The 20,473-nt window shown below is 43.7% G+C and overlaps 1 protein-coding gene across 1 annotated transcript; it reads left to right on the forward strand.

Annotated features, from left to right (window-relative positions):
• The first annotated feature begins 822 nt into the window (after window positions 1-822).
• LOC148136424 (putative G protein-coupled receptor 139) lies at window positions 823-4,006 on the forward strand. The gene is made up of 2 exons (XM_087983188.1): window positions 823-889; window positions 3,096-4,006. The coding sequence occupies exons 1-2, from the start codon at window positions 823-825 to the stop codon at window positions 4,004-4,006; spliced, it is 978 nt and encodes a 325-aa protein (XP_087839314.1).
• Window positions 4,007-20,473: the final 16,467 nt, after the last annotated feature.

The following is a 20,473-nucleotide window of genomic DNA, read 5'->3' on the forward strand; positions in this document are numbered from 1 at the left end:
GGTCAGTGTTTGGAAAGCCCTTAAATAAATAAACATTGATTCTGTGATACCTAAACCTGTGAAATGCTATTTGGAGTTTCCTGTTTGTTACATCAATATCATGCAGGTATAACAAGTCCTGAATGATTATGCGAAAAAGTGACATCCAGTTCAGTAGCACATTGCATTTTAAAGCAAGCACTTCTTGACAAGGGGCATCAGTTAAAGGAGAGTAGCTGAAGCTGACTGGCAAATTTTTCACCAGTAGTGAAGTGAAAGCGGTAAGCTGGTGAGATGAAACCTTATGGTTATCGCCTCTATGAAGTCTGCTGAAAATCGAATCACTGATCATTCCCAGAATGGAGTTGGGTAATTTAAAGCAAAGTGAACAACTACTTGGTTATCCAGTCGGTGGATAGAAATATTTGGAGGACCTACAAGCTGTGGATAAAGACAACAGAGCAGCTGGTCACTTCGTGCTCAGTATCAGTTTTGTAATCTATAACTTATTTCTGTTGTAAAGAACAAGCTGAATTAATCATCATCAAAGTGTTCTAATTTGATATAAAATTCAGATTCTGTTGCAGATGATTAACAGCGTGTTTTTTAAAACTATTTGTTCCATTTGACAGTATGGAAAAGAAATGTTTGATGAGATGCAACATTACATTTGCTTAATGACTATAGTCTTTGTTCACTGTGATGTAACCTAACCGGTGAATTGAAAGATACCTCCTGCTGCACCCTAATTGCATCTCTAAGGATTCAACATCAGCTATAAACATGGAGAGGTGGAAATAATGCATGTGGAATACAAACAGACATCAGTGCTCCGAGGAAATAATGCATCTTCCACCAAGAGGCCTGATCTATGCAATTTACTACACAGCCCTTGCAGGTATCGCATTCCAGGTAAAGTCCTCCGAATTTTAAGCATTTTGCAATGCACTAGTTAAGTGGATTATCGTGGTAAAGATCTGTTGATGATAATTTTAACAACGAGATTCCAGCTGAGTTTTCTGAACAAGCTCTATCAGTTGGATTGATGTTCCAAGCTGAATGAACGTTTAAATGTTTTTCTTTAACTCAGTTAGAGTCGCGTTCTGATGTACATTCGGAGTGTCACTCGGTATAAAAATGGTAAAGGCATCCACCTGGACCACTGTCCCAAGAATATTTCTAAACTGTGTTAATTCTCACCGATCAGCCACTTGGTCATTGTCTGACTACGCCTTTGCCTTCACTGTTCCTGGCTTGGGCAGCACTGACCTTCTATCTTTCAATAGCCGGGAGAAGATCACGGCAAACAATGATACAAAAATGCTCAAATCCATATGCCTTCACTCAGAGGAGCAGCTCAGCTTCTGTCCAGCTGCGCCTCCCAACTCTGGCCCTTTGTCTGGTAAATGACACTGTTTCTCCACAGATCTCATTGATTTTTTTTGTACACACGTGCAATTCCATTCTTTGCCTCTGAACCAATTTCCATTCCAGTTTTGACCTCCCATCATGTTTTTACTGCTCGCTCATCTTGCGTAAATGACATTAACTTGTTCCAAATCAGTTTGCCAGCTTTAAAATCAAATGCATCAGTTCCTTGTTTAACCTGTCTAGAGATTATGTAGCAAAGAGTTAACTCCAATGAGCATTTTGCAAGTTTCCATAATCGAGAAACAATGCTAATTAATGCAAGGGCTCCAAACACTGACGTGAAAAGTGTTCGTATTACAACGATGAGGTCACCATAGTCAATGCTCTCATTACAGAGAGAGCTGACTGACAGAGTGGGTTTCTTCTGAGGGTCACCATTTACCGCCAAGTGCTAACTTTGAAAAGGCAGACCCACCACGCAAACATCAGTCAGGACAGGAATTGAACCCACACTTTGAAGGGAATCTTGCAGGGCAAATCAGACAACTGTCTAATAGAGCTAACATTTCTCAGTTATCCCCTCTCCTGAGGTGTGATGTCGCTCAGGTTATACCACCGCCAATCATCTCTCGCTTTTGAGAGAGCAGCACATTCTTCTTGTCGTGCTATGACGACTTCACCTTAATCTGGAAATATTATCGCAGTATTACCATCACATCCCATGCTATGATTTGCAATAAATTAGAAAGCAAAAGAAGACATTTGCCTGATTTCGGATATGATCAGGAATTATTTATCACCATGAGGACGGAACACAGTGTCATAGACGTCGACTGCACAGAAAAGAGTGATTTGAGCCAATGCATCTGTGCTGTTCCAAACACAACCTCACTTTTCTAATCCTATTTTCCAGCGCTTGCTCCAGAACCGTGGATGCATTGGCTTACCAATTACACATCTATCTATTTCTGAAATGTTATGAAGGTTTCTGGATCTCCTAACGTTAAGTAGTGAATTCCACTTGCCCCCCACATGCTGTGTGTGTTATTGTTTCCTCCCATCTCCTCTTATGGAGACAGACCTGCGTGGACTCTTCTGTTTAAAATAGTGCTACAGATTGCCTAAGACAAAATGGAGCTTGGATTTAATACCTTTCAGATGAAAATAAGAGTGTTTTATTCCTTGAAATGTTTGATTAACAATTCCAAGCCAAATTCTGACAGTTGCATCATTTATTTTCAAGCAGTTGCTAAAGTATTGCTTTGATTTAATATATATTGGTTGAATTCAAACAAGGTGTAGAACACATTCTTCGGGTTTGCACGCAATTTAAAATCACGAAAGCTGTTGTGTCACTTGAAGGTTACTTACATAGTTTGGTACTGGACTTGTACTTGGTCGATGCAACCATTTTTCATTCCAACAATGTCTATGTCCTCTTGAAATTCTCTGGACATACCAGCTCAGGCTGTGTTGCTTCACTTGTGCGGTGGATCATTTTTGTTTATTTAAATTGTACATAGGTATTAATATCGTGTCCATTTCCGTGTAGACTCCAAGTATTTCTATTATTATAATGATAAAACAATAACTGACATCCTATCAAGTTCTCATTTATCCCACCTTATCTTTAGATGCTAAAATATATTTGCTTACTTCAAATGTCAAACCTCCAACTTTGCATTATGATAAGTGTCATGTTTTCGTCACTCTTAACTGACACTGGTCATTTCATTTTGTTTGAACAGTTAATGTACTGGCGATTGCAATTTTGTCCCGAGGAAAATGCGGACTATCGAGATGTATCACAAGGTACTTGGTGTCCATGGCAGTAACGGACTTCCTGGTTATCATTACCGCTGTACTTCTAAACCGTATTCCTGGGATTTATTTTCCAGGTTCTGTCCTATCGATTACTCCCGTCTGCAGTCTCACCATTGTTTTAATTTACGCGGCCAGAAATACTTCTGTCTGGTTAACTGTTGCATTCACTGTGGACCGGTTTGTTGCTATTTGTTGTCAGAAATTTAAAGTCAAATATTGTACTGATACAATGTCTGCTGTGGTAATCGGAACAGTTTGCTCATTGGGATGTCTAAAGAGCGTCCCATGGTACTTTCTACATGAACCCATCTACATAAATAATAACATACCATGGTATTGCAGGTTGAAGAAAATCCGTTATACTTCCCTTTTGTGGATAACATTTGAATGGGTTGAGCATATTTTAACGCCATGTTTTCCATTCTTTCTGATTCTTCTGCTAAATGCTCTGACTGTCAGAAACATTTTGGTGGCCAATGAGGCCCGCAGAAGACTCCGATCCCAACACAATGAAGAGAATAAGGCTGACCCGGAAATGGAGAGCCGGAAAAAATCTATCATTTTGCTATTTGCTGTATCCGGCAGTTTCATCCTTCTATGGCTGACGTTTCTTATCTACTTCCTTTATGAACGATTTACAAATGATTATCAAATCACAGGTTTCAGCGATCCACAATTTATTCTTCGAGAATGTGGTAACATGTTGCAGCTACTCAGTGCATGCACCAACACGTTTATCTATGCCATAACTCAGAGCAAATTTAGAGAGGAGTTGAAGAACATTGTCAGGAATCCACTAATCGCTTGTGCAATTATAAGGAAAAACAAATGAAATAGAAACTACACAAGGGAGTTACCTGCCGCCAACTAGTGACATGATCTGGTGAAAATTATACGGTTGTGAAGTGACTTTAATTATTCAATTGACTTTTGATCCAGTAAAAGGACATTTGGTGACTTGGTGCTAAATACATTTCCTCCCGTTTGTGTCGCCTGATGTAGATGAAGTCTGGTTTGAAATGGCAGGGAGAACTGGTTTCCGCAGCTCTGTTAGGTACGACCAGTAATTGTTTCTTCTGCAATGTCAGACACATTAAAAGAAAACGTATGCAGCAATTTGTGAATTTAAAAAGGATGTGTCAGCTATTTTGTAAAAAGATTAATCTTGCAATCTGAGATTAACTTCTGTAGTGTGATGTGGGTAGAAAAAAAATAAAATGCTTTGAACGTCTTACTTCTTCCTCAACCAATGATTTCTCTCTCCCTCTCAAATGAGGATAGGTTTGACAAGGTCAATGTGTCTGAGACATGTTTGGAGTTTCTGCATTCACTTCTTTCCTTCCTCTCAGAATTAGATATAATTCCACATTTCAGCTTCGTTTTAGGGGAACTCATTCACAGCTATCTCCAAATGAAAATTGATCTCTTCAGAAAAGGTACATTGACCACGTTCTGAAAATTTATTTTCACAGTGTTTTTATTTTCTCTGCATGTGTTATGAATTCACACATATGTATATGAAATATTACACCTTTCAGACATAATGTGGGCCAATGCTATGTTCATTCCTTCCCAACTGGAAGGGAACAGCAATGTCGAATCCGAATGCATAAACCTGTTGCTAATTAGTATGGGACAGCATTCGGTTTGTATTGACGTTGATACCATAGAGTAATTGAATCCCACAGCATGGAAACAGGCCCCTTTGCCTCTAACTGGCCCATGTCGAATAAACTGTTCATCCACGCTAAACCCATTTCCCTGCACTTGGACCATATTCTTCTAAACCTTTGGCATCAATGCATTTGTCCAAACTCCTTTCAAATGTTGTTCATGTGTCTACTTCAACCACTTCCCCTGGCAGCTCATTCAGCATGCGTATTACTGTCTGTGTAAAAGAAAGTTGTCCCTCATCTTCTCTTTTATTCTTTCCCCTCTAACCTTAAACTGATGCCCTCTGTTCCTCGATTCCCCCACTCTGGGTTAAAAGGCTGCGTGCATTCGCCTGATCAATGCCTCTCATGATCTTATACATTTCTATAACAGTCTCCTATGCTCTAAAGAAAAAGTCCGAGCTTGTCCAACTTCTTCCTATAACTCAGATCCTTGGTTCCTGGCAACGTTCTTGTAAATTCTTCTGCACTCTTTCCAGTTTACTAACATCATTCCTATAACAAGGTGACCAAAACTGAACACAGTACTCCAAGTGCAGTCTCACCAATGTCCTGTCCAACTGCAACCTAACTTCACAACTTCTATACTCAGTTCCTTGACTGATGAAGGCCAGTGTGCCAAAAGCCTTCTTCATTGCCCTGTTTATATGTGACTATAATTTCAGAGAAACGTACACCAGAACTCCAAGGTCCCTCTGTACATCTATACTCCTTAATGCCCGACAGTTCAACATGAAACTCCTATCTTGATTTCACGCTATAAAATGCAATACTTCACACTTATCTACATTAAACACCTTTTGCCATTTATCGACCCAATTCTCCAGCTGATCAAGGTCCTCCTGCATTTTCTAATACTCTTCCTCGTTTTCCACGATAACACCTATTCATCTGCAAACTTACTAATCATGCCCTGTACATTCTCATCCAAATCATTGATATAAATAACAAACAGCATTGGGCCCAGCACCGACCCCTGAGTCCATTAGTCACAGACCTCCAGTCTGACAAGTACCCTTTCACTATTACCCTCTGCTTCCAATCATCAAGCCAAGTGTGCATTCAATTTGGCAGCTCGCCCTGGATTCCATGCGATCTAACCTGCCAGAGCAGCCTACACTGTGGAATCTTATGAAAGACCTTATTGAAATCCAAGTAGACAAAATCTACCACCCTGCCTATGTCAGACTTTCTGGTCACTTCATTAAAGAACTCAAACACATTTGTCAGGCATGATCTCCTACATACAAATCCATGCTGACTATCCCTAACCAAGTGCATGTATGTCTTATCTCTCAGAATCTCTCAAGTAACTGACCTTCCACAGATGTTAGGTTTACTAGTCTACAGGTCCCAGGTCTTTCTTTGCACTTCTTCTTGAATAAGGGCATAAAACTCGCTCTTCACCAGTCGTTCAGGAGCATACCCATAACTAACGATGAATCAAAAATATAAATGAGAGCCCCCGCAATTTCTTCTCCAGCCTCTTGAAATGTTCTTGGATGTATCTGTTCAGGACAAGAGAATTTACCCACCTTCATATATTCTAATAGATCCAATACCTCCTGTACAGTGACATGGACTGTCCCCAAGATATCACCACTAACTTGCCCAGGTTGCTAAGCCTTCATGCCTTTCTCCGTGGTAAACATAGTGGAGCAATATCCATTGAGAACCTCATCCATCTCCAGCAGTTCTATACACGCATGCCCACTTTGGGCCTTGAGGAGCCCTATTCTCTCTCTGGTTATTCTTGTTCCTTTAATATTAAAGTGAACAGACAGGTCAGGCTGGAGCATGACGGGAACCAAGGAATGCCTGTTGGATTAAATTGCATCTATCACAATGCAAGAGGGCTGATAGATGAAAATGTGTTGCTGGAAAAGCGCAGCAGGTCAGGCAGCATACAGGGAACAGGAGAATCGACGTTTTGGGCATAAGCCCTTCTTCAGGAATGAGGAAAGTGTGTCCAGCAGGCTAAGATAAAAGGTAGGGAGGAGGGACTTGGGGGAGGGGCGTTGGAAATGCGATAGGTGGAGGGAGGTCAAGGTGAGGGTGATAGGCCGGAGTGGGGTGGGCTTATGCCCGAAACGTCGATTCTCCTGTTCCTTGGATGCTGCCTGACCTGCTGCGCTTTTCCAGCAACACGTTTTCAGCTCTGATCTCCAGCATCTGCAGACCTCACTTTCTCTCAAAGAGGGCTGATAGGTAAGGCTGATGAACTCAGGGCGTGGTTAGGTACGTGGGCTGAGATATTATAGCCATTATAGAAACATGACTAAGGGAGGGACAGGACAAGCAGCTTGATGTGCCAGGGTATAGATGTTTTAGGCAGGACAGAGGTGGTGGAAGGAAGGGAGGGGGAGATGTTTTTTGTACAAGGCGTGTTCCATAACAATAATCAGAAATGAAATAACTGAATAATCATCCAATGAGGCTTTGTGTGTCGAGCTCAGAAATAAGGAGGGATGATGATGTTATTGTGTTGTACCGTAGGCCCTCACATTCTCAATTGGAATTAGCGGAACAAATTTGCAGGGAGATTGGTGAGACTTTCAGGAGCAACAGAGGGAGCATCCTGTGAATGCCCCATTGCAACCAACAATAGCCATCCACACTATGTCCCACTCCACAAGCCTTCGCTAAGGTGTTTGATAAGACTCCACACTGTAGGCTATTGCACAAAGTTTGGACCTTCGGGATTGAAGGTGATTTGGAGGTTTGGATCAGAAATTGGCGAGCTGACAAAAGACAGAGGGTGGTAGTTGATGGGAAATGTTCATCCTGGAGCTCAGTTACCAGTGGTGTGCCACAACAATCTGTTTTGGGGCTGGTATTTTTCAGTTTTATAAATGATTTGGAATGGCCTTAGAAGGATGAATGATTAAATTTGTGGATGACACTATGGTAGGCACAGTTGAGGATAGTGCCAACGGATGTTGCAGGTTACAGAGGGACATAGATAAGACACAGATCTGGGCTCAGAAGTGATAAATGGAGTTTAATGCGGAAAGGTATGAGGTAGTTTACTTCAGAAGAAGTAATAGGGCTAATGGTAAGATTCTTGGTAGTGCAGATGAACAGAGAGATCTCGGTGTCCAGGTGCATAAATCCCTGAAAGTTGCCGCCCAGGTTGATTGGGTTGTTATGAAGGAATATGTTGTGTTGATGTTTATTGGTAGGGGGATTGAGTTTCGGAGCCACGAGGTCATGCTTCAGCTGCACAAGTCACTGGTAAAGCCGCACCTGGAGTATTATATACAGTTATGGTAACCTCATTATAGGAAGGATGTGGAAGCTTTGGAAAGGATTCAGAGAAGATTTACTAGGATGATGCCTGGTATGGAAGGAAGGTCTTACAAGGAAAGGCTGAGGAAACTGAGCCTGTTTTCATTGGAAAGAATACGGTTGAGAGGTGGCTTAATCGAGACATATAAGATAATCAGAGGGTTAGAAGTGTGGACAGTGAGAGCCTTTTTTCTCAGATGGTGAAGGCTAAAATGAGGGGCCATAGCTTAAATTGAGGGGTGATAGATTTAGGACAGATGCCAGAGGTAGTTTCTTTAATCAGAGAGTAGTAAGAGCGTGGAAATCCCTGCCCGCAACAATAGTAGATCACTGATGTTAAGGGCATCTAAATGGGCATTGTACATAAACGTGGATAATAATGCAATGGTGTAGTTTAGATTGGCATCAGATTAATTTCACAGGTTGACACAACATCGAGTGCTGTAGGGCCTGGACTGCACTGTAATATTCTATGTTCTCTGTTCTATGTTCAACTGTCACTTTGCAAAGAAAAACAATAAGATGAAGACAATACCTGAATCATTTAATGTAAGATTCGCTTTTACAATCATACAGATGGCAACCCTTATTTGGAGAGCTCCCGCACCTCCTTTTCCATTTTGTGCAATAATCTCAGCTGTAAAATATCCTGGATATTCAGTTCCCAACATCGGTTACCCTGTCACCATGTCTGTCTCACCTCGTTAAATCATATTCTTTTACCTCGGTTTATGCAATGAATTCCTCAATCCTTTTTGAGAAAGCAACACACATCCAGACAGAGTGCCTTTTATTCATCCTTTTAACCCATTATTCCCTATTCCAATGTCACTTTTATTGCTCACTTTTACCGGTCAGGAAACAGTCTGACATCATCATACTCACAGAATCAGACCTGATGGGTAATGTTGCATGAAGGAACATTACCATCCCTGGGTCTAGTGGTGGTGGCACCATGGGAAAGTCAGGAAATGAATTACGCTGGGATTCTCCAGCATTATTCTAGAACCCAAGAAATCTCACGTTTAATGATGGTCAAGGAAACCGCTTGCTGATGGACATATACTGTCCTCCATACCATCCCTCAGTAATGATTCTGTTCCCTTGATATTGAAAACAAAGGGGACGAAGCGCTAGGGTGACAAGGACACAGAACGTACTCTGGGTGTGGTACTTCAATGTCCAAAGATGGAATGTCTCCACAGACCCATCACTGACTTGTGCAGGACTAGGCCTCAATTGCACAGAAGCTAGACTCTGAACTGATGAGAGAACCAACAAGACAGAAACATTCTCAACAAATTAGTTTGCACAGATGTCTGTGCAATAACAATGTCTTTAAGAGCTCGCATACATATTCCTGGTAAAGTCTCAGCCTCATTTAAAGATATGGCCCAAGGTATTATATAACACTACCTCCTGCGAAATAGGGCATAGTTCTAAAGGACCGAGCAAATGGAAAATGGGCATGAATGAGGCACTGTCGGCTCTCAGCAGCTGCAGCATCAATGGCCTTCCCTCCATCATCAACTCAGAAGTGGGTTGTTCACTGATGGGGATTCCACAATGTTCAGCACTATTCACAGGTAAACCTGTACTGAAGCAGCTATTCAGCCCATCAAACAGGAACAGAAGAGGAAATTCGGCCATTGGAGCCTGATACTCAGCAATTAGAGCAGATTTTTTAAACTGGAAATGGAAGGAAACATTCAGCCTTTCAAAGCTTCTACATAGGAATATGGGGATAGAACATAGAACATAGAACAATACAGCACAGAACAGGCCCTTCGTCCCACGATGTTGTGCCGAACATTTGTCCTAGCTTAAGCACCCATCCATGTACCTATCCAATTGCCTCTTAAAGTTCGCCAAAGATTCTGACTCTACCACTTCCACAGGCAGCGCATTCCATGCCCCCACCACTCTCTGGGTAAAGAACCCACCCCTGACATCTCCCCCATACCTTCCACCCTTCACCTTAAATTTATGTCCCCTTGTAATACTCTGTTGTACCCGGGGAAAAAGTTTCTGACTGTCTACTCTATCTATTCCCCTGATCATCTTATACACCTCTATCAAGTAACCCCTCATCCTTCTCCGTTCCAATGAGAAAAGGCCTAGCACGCTCAACCTATCCTCGTACGACCTATTCTCCATTCCAGGCAACATCCTGGTAAATCTTCTCTGCACCCTCTCCAAAGCTTCCACACCTTTCCTAAAGTGAGGCGACCAAAACTGCACACAGTACTCCAAATGTGGCCTAACCAAAGTCCTGTAACATCACTTCATGACTCTTGAATTTAATCCCTCTGCTCATGAACGCTAATACACCATAGGCCTTCTTACAAGCTCTATCCACCTGAGTGGCAACTTTCAAAGATCTATGAACACAGACTCCAAGATCCCCCTGCTCCTCCACCTTACTAAGAACCCTACCGTTAACCCTGTATTCCGCATTCTTATTTGTCCTTCCAAAATGGATAACCTCACACTTGGCAGGGTTGAACTCCATCTGCCACTCCTCAGCCCAGCTCTGCATCATATCTAAGTCCCTTTGCAGCCGACAACAGCCCTCCTCACTATCCACAACTCCACCAATATTCGTATCTTCTGCAAATTTACTGACCCACCCTTCGACTTCCTCTTCCATGTCATTAATAAAGATTACAAACAGCAGAGGACCCAGAACTGATCCCTGCGGAACTCCACTTGTAACTGGGCTCCAAGCTGAATATTTACCATCTACCACCACTCTCTGACTTCGACCGGTTAGCCAGTTTTCTATCCAACTGGCCAAATTTCCCTCTATCCCATGCCTCCTGACTTTCCGCATAAGCCTACCATGGGGAACGTTATCAAATGCCTTACTAAAATCCATGTATACTACATCCACTGCTCTACCCTCATCCACATGCTTGGTCACCTCCTCAAAGAATTCAATCAGACTTGTAAGGCAAGCCCTACCCTTCACAAATCCATGCTGGCTGTCCCTAATCAAGCAATGTCTTTCCAGATACTCATAAATCCTATCCCTCAGTACCCTTTCCATTACTTTGCCTACCACCGAAGTAATACTAACTGTTCTGTAATTCCCGGGGTTATCCCTATTCCCTTTTTTGAACAGGGGCACAACATTCGCCGCTCTCCAGTCCCCTGGTACCACCCCTGTTGACAGTGAAGATGAAAAGATCATTGCGAATGGCACTGCAATTTCCTCTCTTGCTTCCTACATAATCCTAGGATACATCCCGTCAGGCCCAGGGGACTTGTCTATCCTCAAGTTATTCAAAATGTCCAACACATCTTCCTTCCTAACAAGTATCTCCTCGAGCTTACCAGTCCATTTCACACTCTCCTCTTCAACAATACAGTCCCTCTCGTTTGTAAATACTGAAGAAAAGTACTCATTCAAGACCTCACTTATCTCTTCAGACTCAATACACAGTCTCCCACTACTGTCCTTGATCAGACCTACCCTCGTTCTCGTCATTCTCATGTTTCTCACATACGCATAAAATGCCTTGGGGTTATCCTTGATCCTATCCGCCAAAGATTTTTCATGCCCTCTCTTAGCTCTCCTAATCCCTTTCTTCAGCTCCCTTCTGGCAATCCTGTATCCCTCCAATGCTCTGTCTGAACCTTGTTTCCTCAACCTTATGTAAGCCTCCTTCTTCCTCTTTACAAGACATTCAACCTCCCTCGTCAACCAAGGTTCCCTCACACAACCATTTCTTTCCTGCCTGACAGGTACATACATATCAAAGACACGTCGTATCTGTTCCTTGAAAAAGTTCCACATTTCCACGACATCCTTCCCTGACAGCCTATGCTCCCAACTTATGCTCCTCAGATCCTGTCTTACAGCATCCTATTTGCCCTTCCCCCAATTGTAAAACCTACCCTGTTGCACGCACCTATCTCTCTCCATAACCAAGGTGAAAGTCACAGAATTGTGGTCACCATCACCAAAATGTTCACCCACTAACAAGACCATCACTTGTCCTGGTTCGTTACCAAGTACCAATGTGGCCTCCTCTCTGGTCAGGCAATCTACATACTGTTAGAAAAGCTTCCTGTACACACTGCACAAACACCGCCCCATCCAATCTACTTGATCTGAAGAGCTTCCAATCAATGTTTGGGAAGTTGAAATCACCCATGACTACTACCCTGTGGATTCTGCACCTTTCCAAAATCTGTTTCCCAATCTGTTTCTCCACATCTCTGCTGCTATTGGGGGGCCTATAGTAAACACCCAACAAGGTGACTGCACCTTTCCTATTTCTGACTTCAGCCCATACTACCTCCAAAGGCAGATCCCCCTTGAACTGCCTTTCTGCAGCCGTTATACCATTTCTAATTAGCAACGCCACCTCCCCCTCCTTTTTTACCACCCTCCCTAATCTTACTAAAGCATCTGTAACCAGGAACCTCCAACAACCATTCCTGTCCCTCTTCTATCCACGTTTCCGTGATGGCCACAACATCATAGTCCCAGGTACCGATCCATGCCTTAAGTTCACCCGCCTTATTTCTGATACTCCTTGCATTGAAGTATACACACTTGAGCCCATCTCTGTGTCCGCAAGTACTCCCTGTCAGTGCTACCTTCTCCACAGCCTCCCTACATTCTTCGACATCCTGACAAACAGCTAGCCTACTTGCTGGACTACAAGTCCAGATCCCATCCCCCTGCCAAATTCGTTTAACCCCCCCCCCCCCCCCCCCGAAGAGTGCTAGCAAACCTACCTCCCAGGATATTGGTGCCCTTCTGGTTCAGGTGCATGTAATGATCTTCAGTAGTAAATCCTGGAAAGACCTTATGGTACAGATGGCAGAGCTCGTTGAACTACTCCGACAAGCAAAACTGGTGATAAACGTAAGAGTACTCTTTCTTTCAGTATTAAATTCCGTCGAATGTAAGGAATGCAGTCCCCATAACAGTTATGGAAAGGCTCCGTCAGTACAATCCAATTTTCACAGAGGCCTTTTTTCACTTCAGTGGTGGAACAGGACTCGATCTCCTCCCTAACTGTACCTAAGGGACCTAATCCTTCATCTACCCCTTCCAGCTCATGCGTGACATTATCCACTAACTCTGTCTCCTCACGCAGGGATGGAACTGTTGGGGAAACACTATCAATTCCATTCTCACGGATACCTGCCTTGGTAACAGTCACAGCTGCTGCTTGTTCACAGATTTTTGGCTGACATGCTTGGATTTTGCCAAACCATGGGAGAAGTCTATTTCATCATCTGTTTTAACATCAATATCCAATTTGTTCCGTCACAGAAGAGGGTCTTCCTTCAGCTTTTTCCTCATATTACACATGATGAGTATACAGGTGGTTCCTCAATAATGCTCATTTAATAAAAGCCATTTCTCTGGAATGCGATACATGAATTGACCACAGTTTCTTTTATAGAGTGAGTTCCCGTTCGCTGTTACCCGATTCCCATCCCCCACACAAGGTGTCACGGTGCACGAAGGATTATACTCTGCACCAGCATTACACGGTCAGTCAGTTCATGCGATTTTTTCATGAAGAACATTGTGAAACATATTGTGAAATGTTTGTGCTAGTGAACCTGGAAAAGCATCGTGAAAATGTCTCTACACTCTGAGGCCAAGAAATTAGGAGCAATCTGTTAATTGAAAAACTTAAAGAATTGAGATAAAAGTGAAATTTCACTGGAACTGACTCACAGTGAAAGGAATATGATGAGTATCAGTTTAAAATTTGGCCTTGTTGTTTGTATTAAAGCTTTTTTTTCTCTTTTTTCCTTAAAACATACATTTAGATGTTGAAGAAATCTGCAGACTCACATGAATCTGTTTCAGTTACTGATCACTATGGAAACAAACTGCAAAACAATACCATTACATGGGCTTGGACATGGTCAGTCAGCTGCTCAATGTGATCAGAGTTGGCAACTCTGCACCCAGTGGGTGAAGGAGAGAAAGGTTTGAAACAAACTGTTACTTTCAGTGCATCTGTGGAGATGTCCTGAGGGGGTGAGTAGGCTGTGCAGAAGAGATTCAGGGTTATTCAGGGTCAGATGTTAGTGAGGGTGAGAGTGAGGAGGGAAGGTGTTGGAGGAAATGGTGGGTACAGTAACAGAGGGAGAGGGAGTGTGAGGTATCAATGAGAAGGTGGTGGCCCTTTCCCTGGCAGAGTGGAGAAGGTCACTGATCTTCTCTCATTATTCTGTGCATTCCTTCAGATGGTTGGGGCTACACTGGCCTGAATGGTAACCCAGGTTGGCATGGTTCCAGTAGAATGGCATCCTCTGCTGGCCTGGGTGAAAAGGATGCCCTGCCTCTGCATCAACCCATCCCCATCAGTGGCATCTCCATGTCCCTGCACACAAGGAGAGGCACAAAATTTCCAGTGTCTGAGACGTCAAGGGCCAGTGTCAGGAACCATGTAGGGCAGCTCCAGACTGACAACCCTTTGTCTGGGTGCACAGTACCTTTCTAAAGGTGGTGCTGCACCATGGGTCTTGGTCAATTCTGGATATCCAGGAAGGGATGAGTTGTTTTGGTATGATGGTGCCAGAATGTGACAGAGGGGTACCAAAGGGTGGCGTAGGGGTGTTTTTTTTTTCTCTCGAGCAGCACATTATTTAACAAAACCTGCCTGATTTAGTACCTACCCCGCCATTTGGTGACACTGCTGAATGGCAGAGTGAGTAATGTGTCACAATTGCAGTATTTAGGGATTCACGGGATACTGGCACAGATTTGGATCAAACCTGTTTGTGATACGTGTTTGAAGTTCAATTGGTTTCGGAACCGGGTTTATGAGTTGGAGGCTGCACAGCAGGCCCTTCGACACACCGTGGAGTTGGAGGGGGGAAAGGTGGTGGTCCCTGGTGTCAGTCACAGCTCATGGGATTGGATCTTCTGATTTGGTCAGTGTTCAAGGAAAGAGAGTGTGACTGTGAATTAGACAGGTGGGGAGAGCAGGGGACAGCACTGCAGGAGTTTGCAACCTTCCATCAGATTGCTGCTTGTCTGGATGTGGGGAGACAGAGGAAGAGGGCACTGAACATGGCACCCTGTTACAGGTAGTCACTGATGAAGAGGAGTAATAAAGAGTGTGTGGCTGTAAGCGAAGGTATAGTGAGCGGGATTGACATTGATTTTTGCAGCAAACTGCATGTCTCCAAACAGCTGTGTTAGCTGCTGGGTGCCAGGGTTTCTGGGTAACTGCATGTGTCCAAATGGTGTGTTAGCTATGGGTGCCAGGTTTTCTGGGTAACTGCTCAGGGCTGGAAAGGAACCTGGAGTTAGAAAGAAGGATCCAGTTGTTATGTTCCATGCAGATCATAATGACATAGGCTGGACAAATAGAGCATATCTGCTTTATAAAGGTGGGCCTTTATCTCTTGACTAACTGTGCTCATCCTGTTGATAACTGTCACAAACAGTTTGGCGTAAGATACCCTTACTGAATATAACAGCCCCTCTGCTAATATACTTTTAACCTCTCCAACCATGCAGGTAAAATCCCCTGTGAACTCCAGGATACTGGGCCCTGCCCAACTGAGGCACAATTCAACCCTTTTGAATGGTCCCTGACCCATCTATGTTTAAGCGCCCCCAGGAACAGTAGCGTTCCATCCTGCACCATTTCTCAGATCACAATGTTCTCTCACGTGGGCCACCTTTATTACAAATGTGGTTCATTAACTGAAGTGTTTGAACTCACATCAATGGTTGTTATCCCCAGCCACTGATTGACATGTCCATGGTCCGATGCTCAATGATTAGCACTTCTGCCCCACAGCAGCAGGGACCCGGGTTTGATTCATCCTCAGGTGACAGTCTGTGTGGAGTTTGCACATTCCCCTTGTGCCTGCTTGAGTTTCCTCCCACAGTCCAACGATGTGCAGGTTGGATGGATTAGCCATGATAAATTACCCATAGTGTTTTGGGATATGTAGACGAGGTGGATTGGCCATGATAAATTACCCATAGTGTTCAGGGAGATGCAGGTTAGGTGGATTGGCCATACTAAATAACCCAAAATGCTCAGGGATGTGTAGGTTAGCTGGATTGGCCATGGTAAATTACCCATCGTGTTCAGGGATGTGCAGGTAAGATGGATTGATCAATGTAAATTACCCATAGTGCGCAGGGATGTGCAAGTTGGTGGACTAGCCATGGGAAATATAGGATAGGGGGATGGGTCCGGGTACGATTCTCTTCAGAATGTTTTTTTTTTAGATTAGATTACTTACAGTGTGGAAACAGGCCCTTCGGCCCAACAAGTCCACACCGACCCGCCGAAGCGAAACCCACCCATACCCCTAATTTACCCCTTACCTAACACTACGGGCAATTTAGTATAGCCAATTCACCTGGCCCTGCACATCTTTGGACTGTGGGAGGAAACCGGAGCACCCGGAGGAAACCCACGCAGACACGGGGAGAACGTGCAATCTCCACACAGTTAGTCGCCTGAGGCGGGAATTGAACCCGGGTCTCTGGCGCTGTGAGGCAGCAGTGCTAACCACTGTGCCACCGTGCCGCCCATCAATGTTCATGCAGACTGGTTAGCCTGAATGGCCTGTTTCCACTCGATGGGATAGCATTCTATGATCATGCATACTCATGAACTGTACGTTCTATTTGTATCCTTGGCAGATCAGCTCAGTAGACAGAGCATACTAAGACTTGGAGAGAGGCCAAACTACAGAACGCTATGACTTAAAGCTGAAGGAGTGTCAATTGAGTCAATCTGTTCACCGGATTCACTGTCACACAGAAGGGAAAGGGATTAAGAGGAGATTCTGGCCCTTTGCACTATTATAAGGAAAGCAAAAGCTTCGCATCCTGCTTCAGGAACTTCTCCCGACTCATTATCTCAGTTTGATCCTGTGAAATTCTTTGCAGAAGATGAAGAAGGGAATGCTGTTGGTTATTGGTGTCTTGCTGCTTATTCAGTGCACTCCTGCTCTCGGAGGTTTCCGGGGACATTTCGCAGGTACATTCTTGCGTTGTCTCACCCGGCTGTTTGCAGACAGTTTTTAGATTAGCTCTGTTTAATGCCTGACTGAAGCTGATTCTGATAAAGACTAAAAAATGCGATTCGTACCAACCCCAAGTACATTTGTTTATTGGTAGCTCAGCCTGGAGAGGGAATGGATTTGAGCTGATTCAAGCTGATCAGTACGAAAAAGCAAATTCCTTTCTAGTGGGAAGTTGGAGTACTGTGTTGCACTCAGTGCACTGACACAGTTTATACACAGCGCTAATGTATTAGACAGTGGGAGAATTCCTCCCGCAGAATGCTCACTTGTCCTGACCGTGAAGAGTGAATTGGAAATTTATTATATTCTCTTGTCTCGTTTCACAGATTTAGGAAGGGTGAATTCGAAATAATACTGGAAATATTTAAAGAACTAGTCAACATATGAGGGTCAGATTTTCAAAACACGAGTGAAGTCAGGAATGTGAGAAATTTTAAACAGTTTAAATCATTTTTAAGCTTTTCACGAATGGAATGTCAGCAACACTGGCAAGCACAGTATTTTTTGTTTATCTCTACTTGCCCTTGAAAGGGCTGTCCTGCTGTGCTGTTTCCTCGTTCAGATCACAGCCAGTTACATTGCTGTCGGTCTGGAGTCCTATGGAGACCAGACTGGGTGAGGGTAGGAGATTTTCTTCCCTGAAGATAGTTAGTGAAGCAGATGTGGTTTTGAAACAATCGTTGATATTGTTATGTACGCTATGACTGAAACTGGGATTTGATTCCAGATTTTATGAAATGAATTTAAATTCCACGCGCTGCCTTGGTGGGGTTTTAGCCTCTGTCCCTAGAACATTAACCCCTTCATGTCGAGCCCAGTAACAGTATCACTACACCATCATCTCTGAATTGATTTGTTTGATGAATACAGCAGCCACCACAGAGATCACCTACAAAGAAGTTTGTCATCGTCATGGAAACAGGTGGCTGCCAACTTGGTTTATTGAGGATTGGAGTGACAAAGCCGTGGGGTTGCTGACACAATCCACCGTGGGAGAGCTGCATTGTTGATGATTTGGGTTTTGGATGAGACATTGAATGAGTATGTGATCTACAAATTCCCAGGGCCATAAATTTCCAGTGCTGCTGTTTGAAGGGTTGGGAATTTGACTGATGTCTTGGAGAACATCATTCTGTCTGGAGGCCCGAACATGGACACCCCAGCCTCTCAGGAGGCCCAAATATTTCGGCTGGCATGGACCAGTTTGGGCTGAAGGGCCTATCTCTCTGTTTTAGGACTCTACATTTCTTATTGAAGTGTGGTGCTGGAAATGCACAGCCGGTTAGGCAGCATCTGAGCAGCAGGAGAATCGACATTTTGGGCATAAGGAATGTGGTGGGGTGTGGTTTTCTGACTGTGTTCAGAACCAGTCTGTGACTGTCAAACCCTCTGGTGAAGCGGAGAAGGATTCGCGCTCATTGTCAAACCTTTGTCTCTGGTCTAAAGCTGTGGTTTGCAAACTTCTCTGTTGGTTGTTATATTTCTTGCATTCGGAACATCGGAACAATTTGGAACATAGACCATTCATTCCTCAATCCCACTTCACCATTTAACAAGAGCATATTGACTCGTTTTCGATCTTAAATCCACATTATCGCCTTCTCCTGATGACGTTTCATTCCCCTGACTGGGGTGGGAGAGCTCGATCCTAGTACAGGGGCCACTGGCACCAGGAGAGGGAGAAGTGGGTGGGCCTGGGGTCTCCACACTGAAAGGGGGACAGCTTACTCCAGAACCATCTTACAAACTGCAAAACTGGAGAAGCACACAGGGGCTTATCTCACAGATCAGTTGTGAAAAGATGTGGTCTGTCAAAGAGCCAAAGTTTGAGAGAAAGAAAATAATATGTGAATCAAAGGTTCGGGAAAGAGACAGAGAGATGGACAGAGGAAATTCAATATAGATATTTTGACCTTAAAAAAGCAAAAGTAAAGGTGCATGTGGTATTCATAACAAGTGAAATAAATTGATAGCATACCGTTTGAACAAGAATAGCCGCTCTTTAGTGATAGGGTTGGAGAATATTTTTCCTTCAGGCAGTTGTGTGACTTTGGATCACTGCCTCAGAAGGTGGTGGAGACAGGGTCATTGGATATGTTGAAGGCAGAGATGGATAGATTCTTGTTAGGCAGGGGAACCGGTGTTATAACCCTTGGTTACGTAGGCGTTAGATGGGAATATGGAGTTCATAACACAACTAGATCAGATTTGATCTTATTGAATGACAGAGAAGGCTCAGGGAGCCAAATGATCCACTTCAGCTCCTTGTCTGCACATTCCTGCTGCACCTTTCTCAAGGTACCTTCGAGAATTCATAAACCTTTTGCAATTACCTGAATCCGGGAGCTGGGGAATGTGGGAGTTTTGGGAGATCTTTCTTTTTAGCTGATTTTAGTTATTCCTCAAGTTAGCAATTATCTAAGGACTATACATATAATTTCTTATTTCCTAATAGTTATTTCTTATAGTTAATTCTAATTTAGCAATTAACTAACGGTTATACATTAATAAAGACCATGAGACACGGGAGCAAAAATTAGGCCATTCAGCCCATCGAGTCTGCTCTGCAATTCCATCATGGCTGATATGTTTCTCGCCATGTCCTTGATCTCCTTGACAATCTCCTTGTCCTCACAGTGACCTGCCCTCACAGTGACCCATTCTCACAGTGACCCGTCACCCTGGGTTGTATGTAAAGCTTGTTTCAGGGTTTATACAAGTCTTTCCTCCTGACTGTTAGTCACAGGATGATATGGAGCCCACCTCTTGTGTCTGACTCCGTGAATTTCCAGGTTCTCCTCGAACACTTGCAGTACAAATTACGGACCACTGTCACGCCCAACTTGTTCAGGGCTCCTGAACCTGGCAAATATTTCATCCAATCGCTCTACCATTGCTTCCATTGATACCGACTTCAAAAGCTGCTCCCTCGGGCCATTAGGATTGGGCATCCGTGATCACTAGTAACATCTGTCCTTCTACCAAACCTGGGAAATCAACATGAATCTGCTGTCATAGTGATTGAGGCCATTCCCACAGGTGAAGGGACAACATTGGCAGTGCCTTCCTGACCATTGCACATAATTCCCATGATCCCAGTTTCGTCTCAATCTGGGAGTCCACAATTGGCCACCAAAAAAACCTGTTGACTACTTATTTCATCTGCATCATGCTGGGACGCCCATGGTGTCCTTGTTCTGATTCGTTCCTCATTATTGGCGGTGGGGGGGGGTTGGGGGGGGGGGGGGGTAGGGGGAAGTAATACTAACTCTCCCATGAAACACCAGTCTGATATGGAC

The sequence above is a fragment of the Chiloscyllium plagiosum genome, unplaced genomic scaffold (assembly GCF_037043375.1).
Source record: "Chiloscyllium plagiosum isolate Xiang-an unplaced genomic scaffold, Cpla_swu_hap1 HiC_scaffold_45, whole genome shotgun sequence".
In the NCBI taxonomy this organism is placed as follows: Eukaryota; Metazoa; Chordata; class Chondrichthyes; order Orectolobiformes; family Hemiscylliidae; genus Chiloscyllium; species Chiloscyllium plagiosum.

Bases quoted from the DNA above. Each gene is read 5' to 3' on its own strand.
- LOC148136424 (XM_087983188.1), top strand. From the start codon at position 823: ATGCATCTTCCACCAAGAGGCCTGATCTATGCAATTTACTACACAGCC. The intron at 890-3,095 runs AGGTAAAGTCCT...ATTTTGTTTGAA, and splicing joins CCTTGCAGGTATCGCATTCC to CAGTTAATGTACTGGCGATT.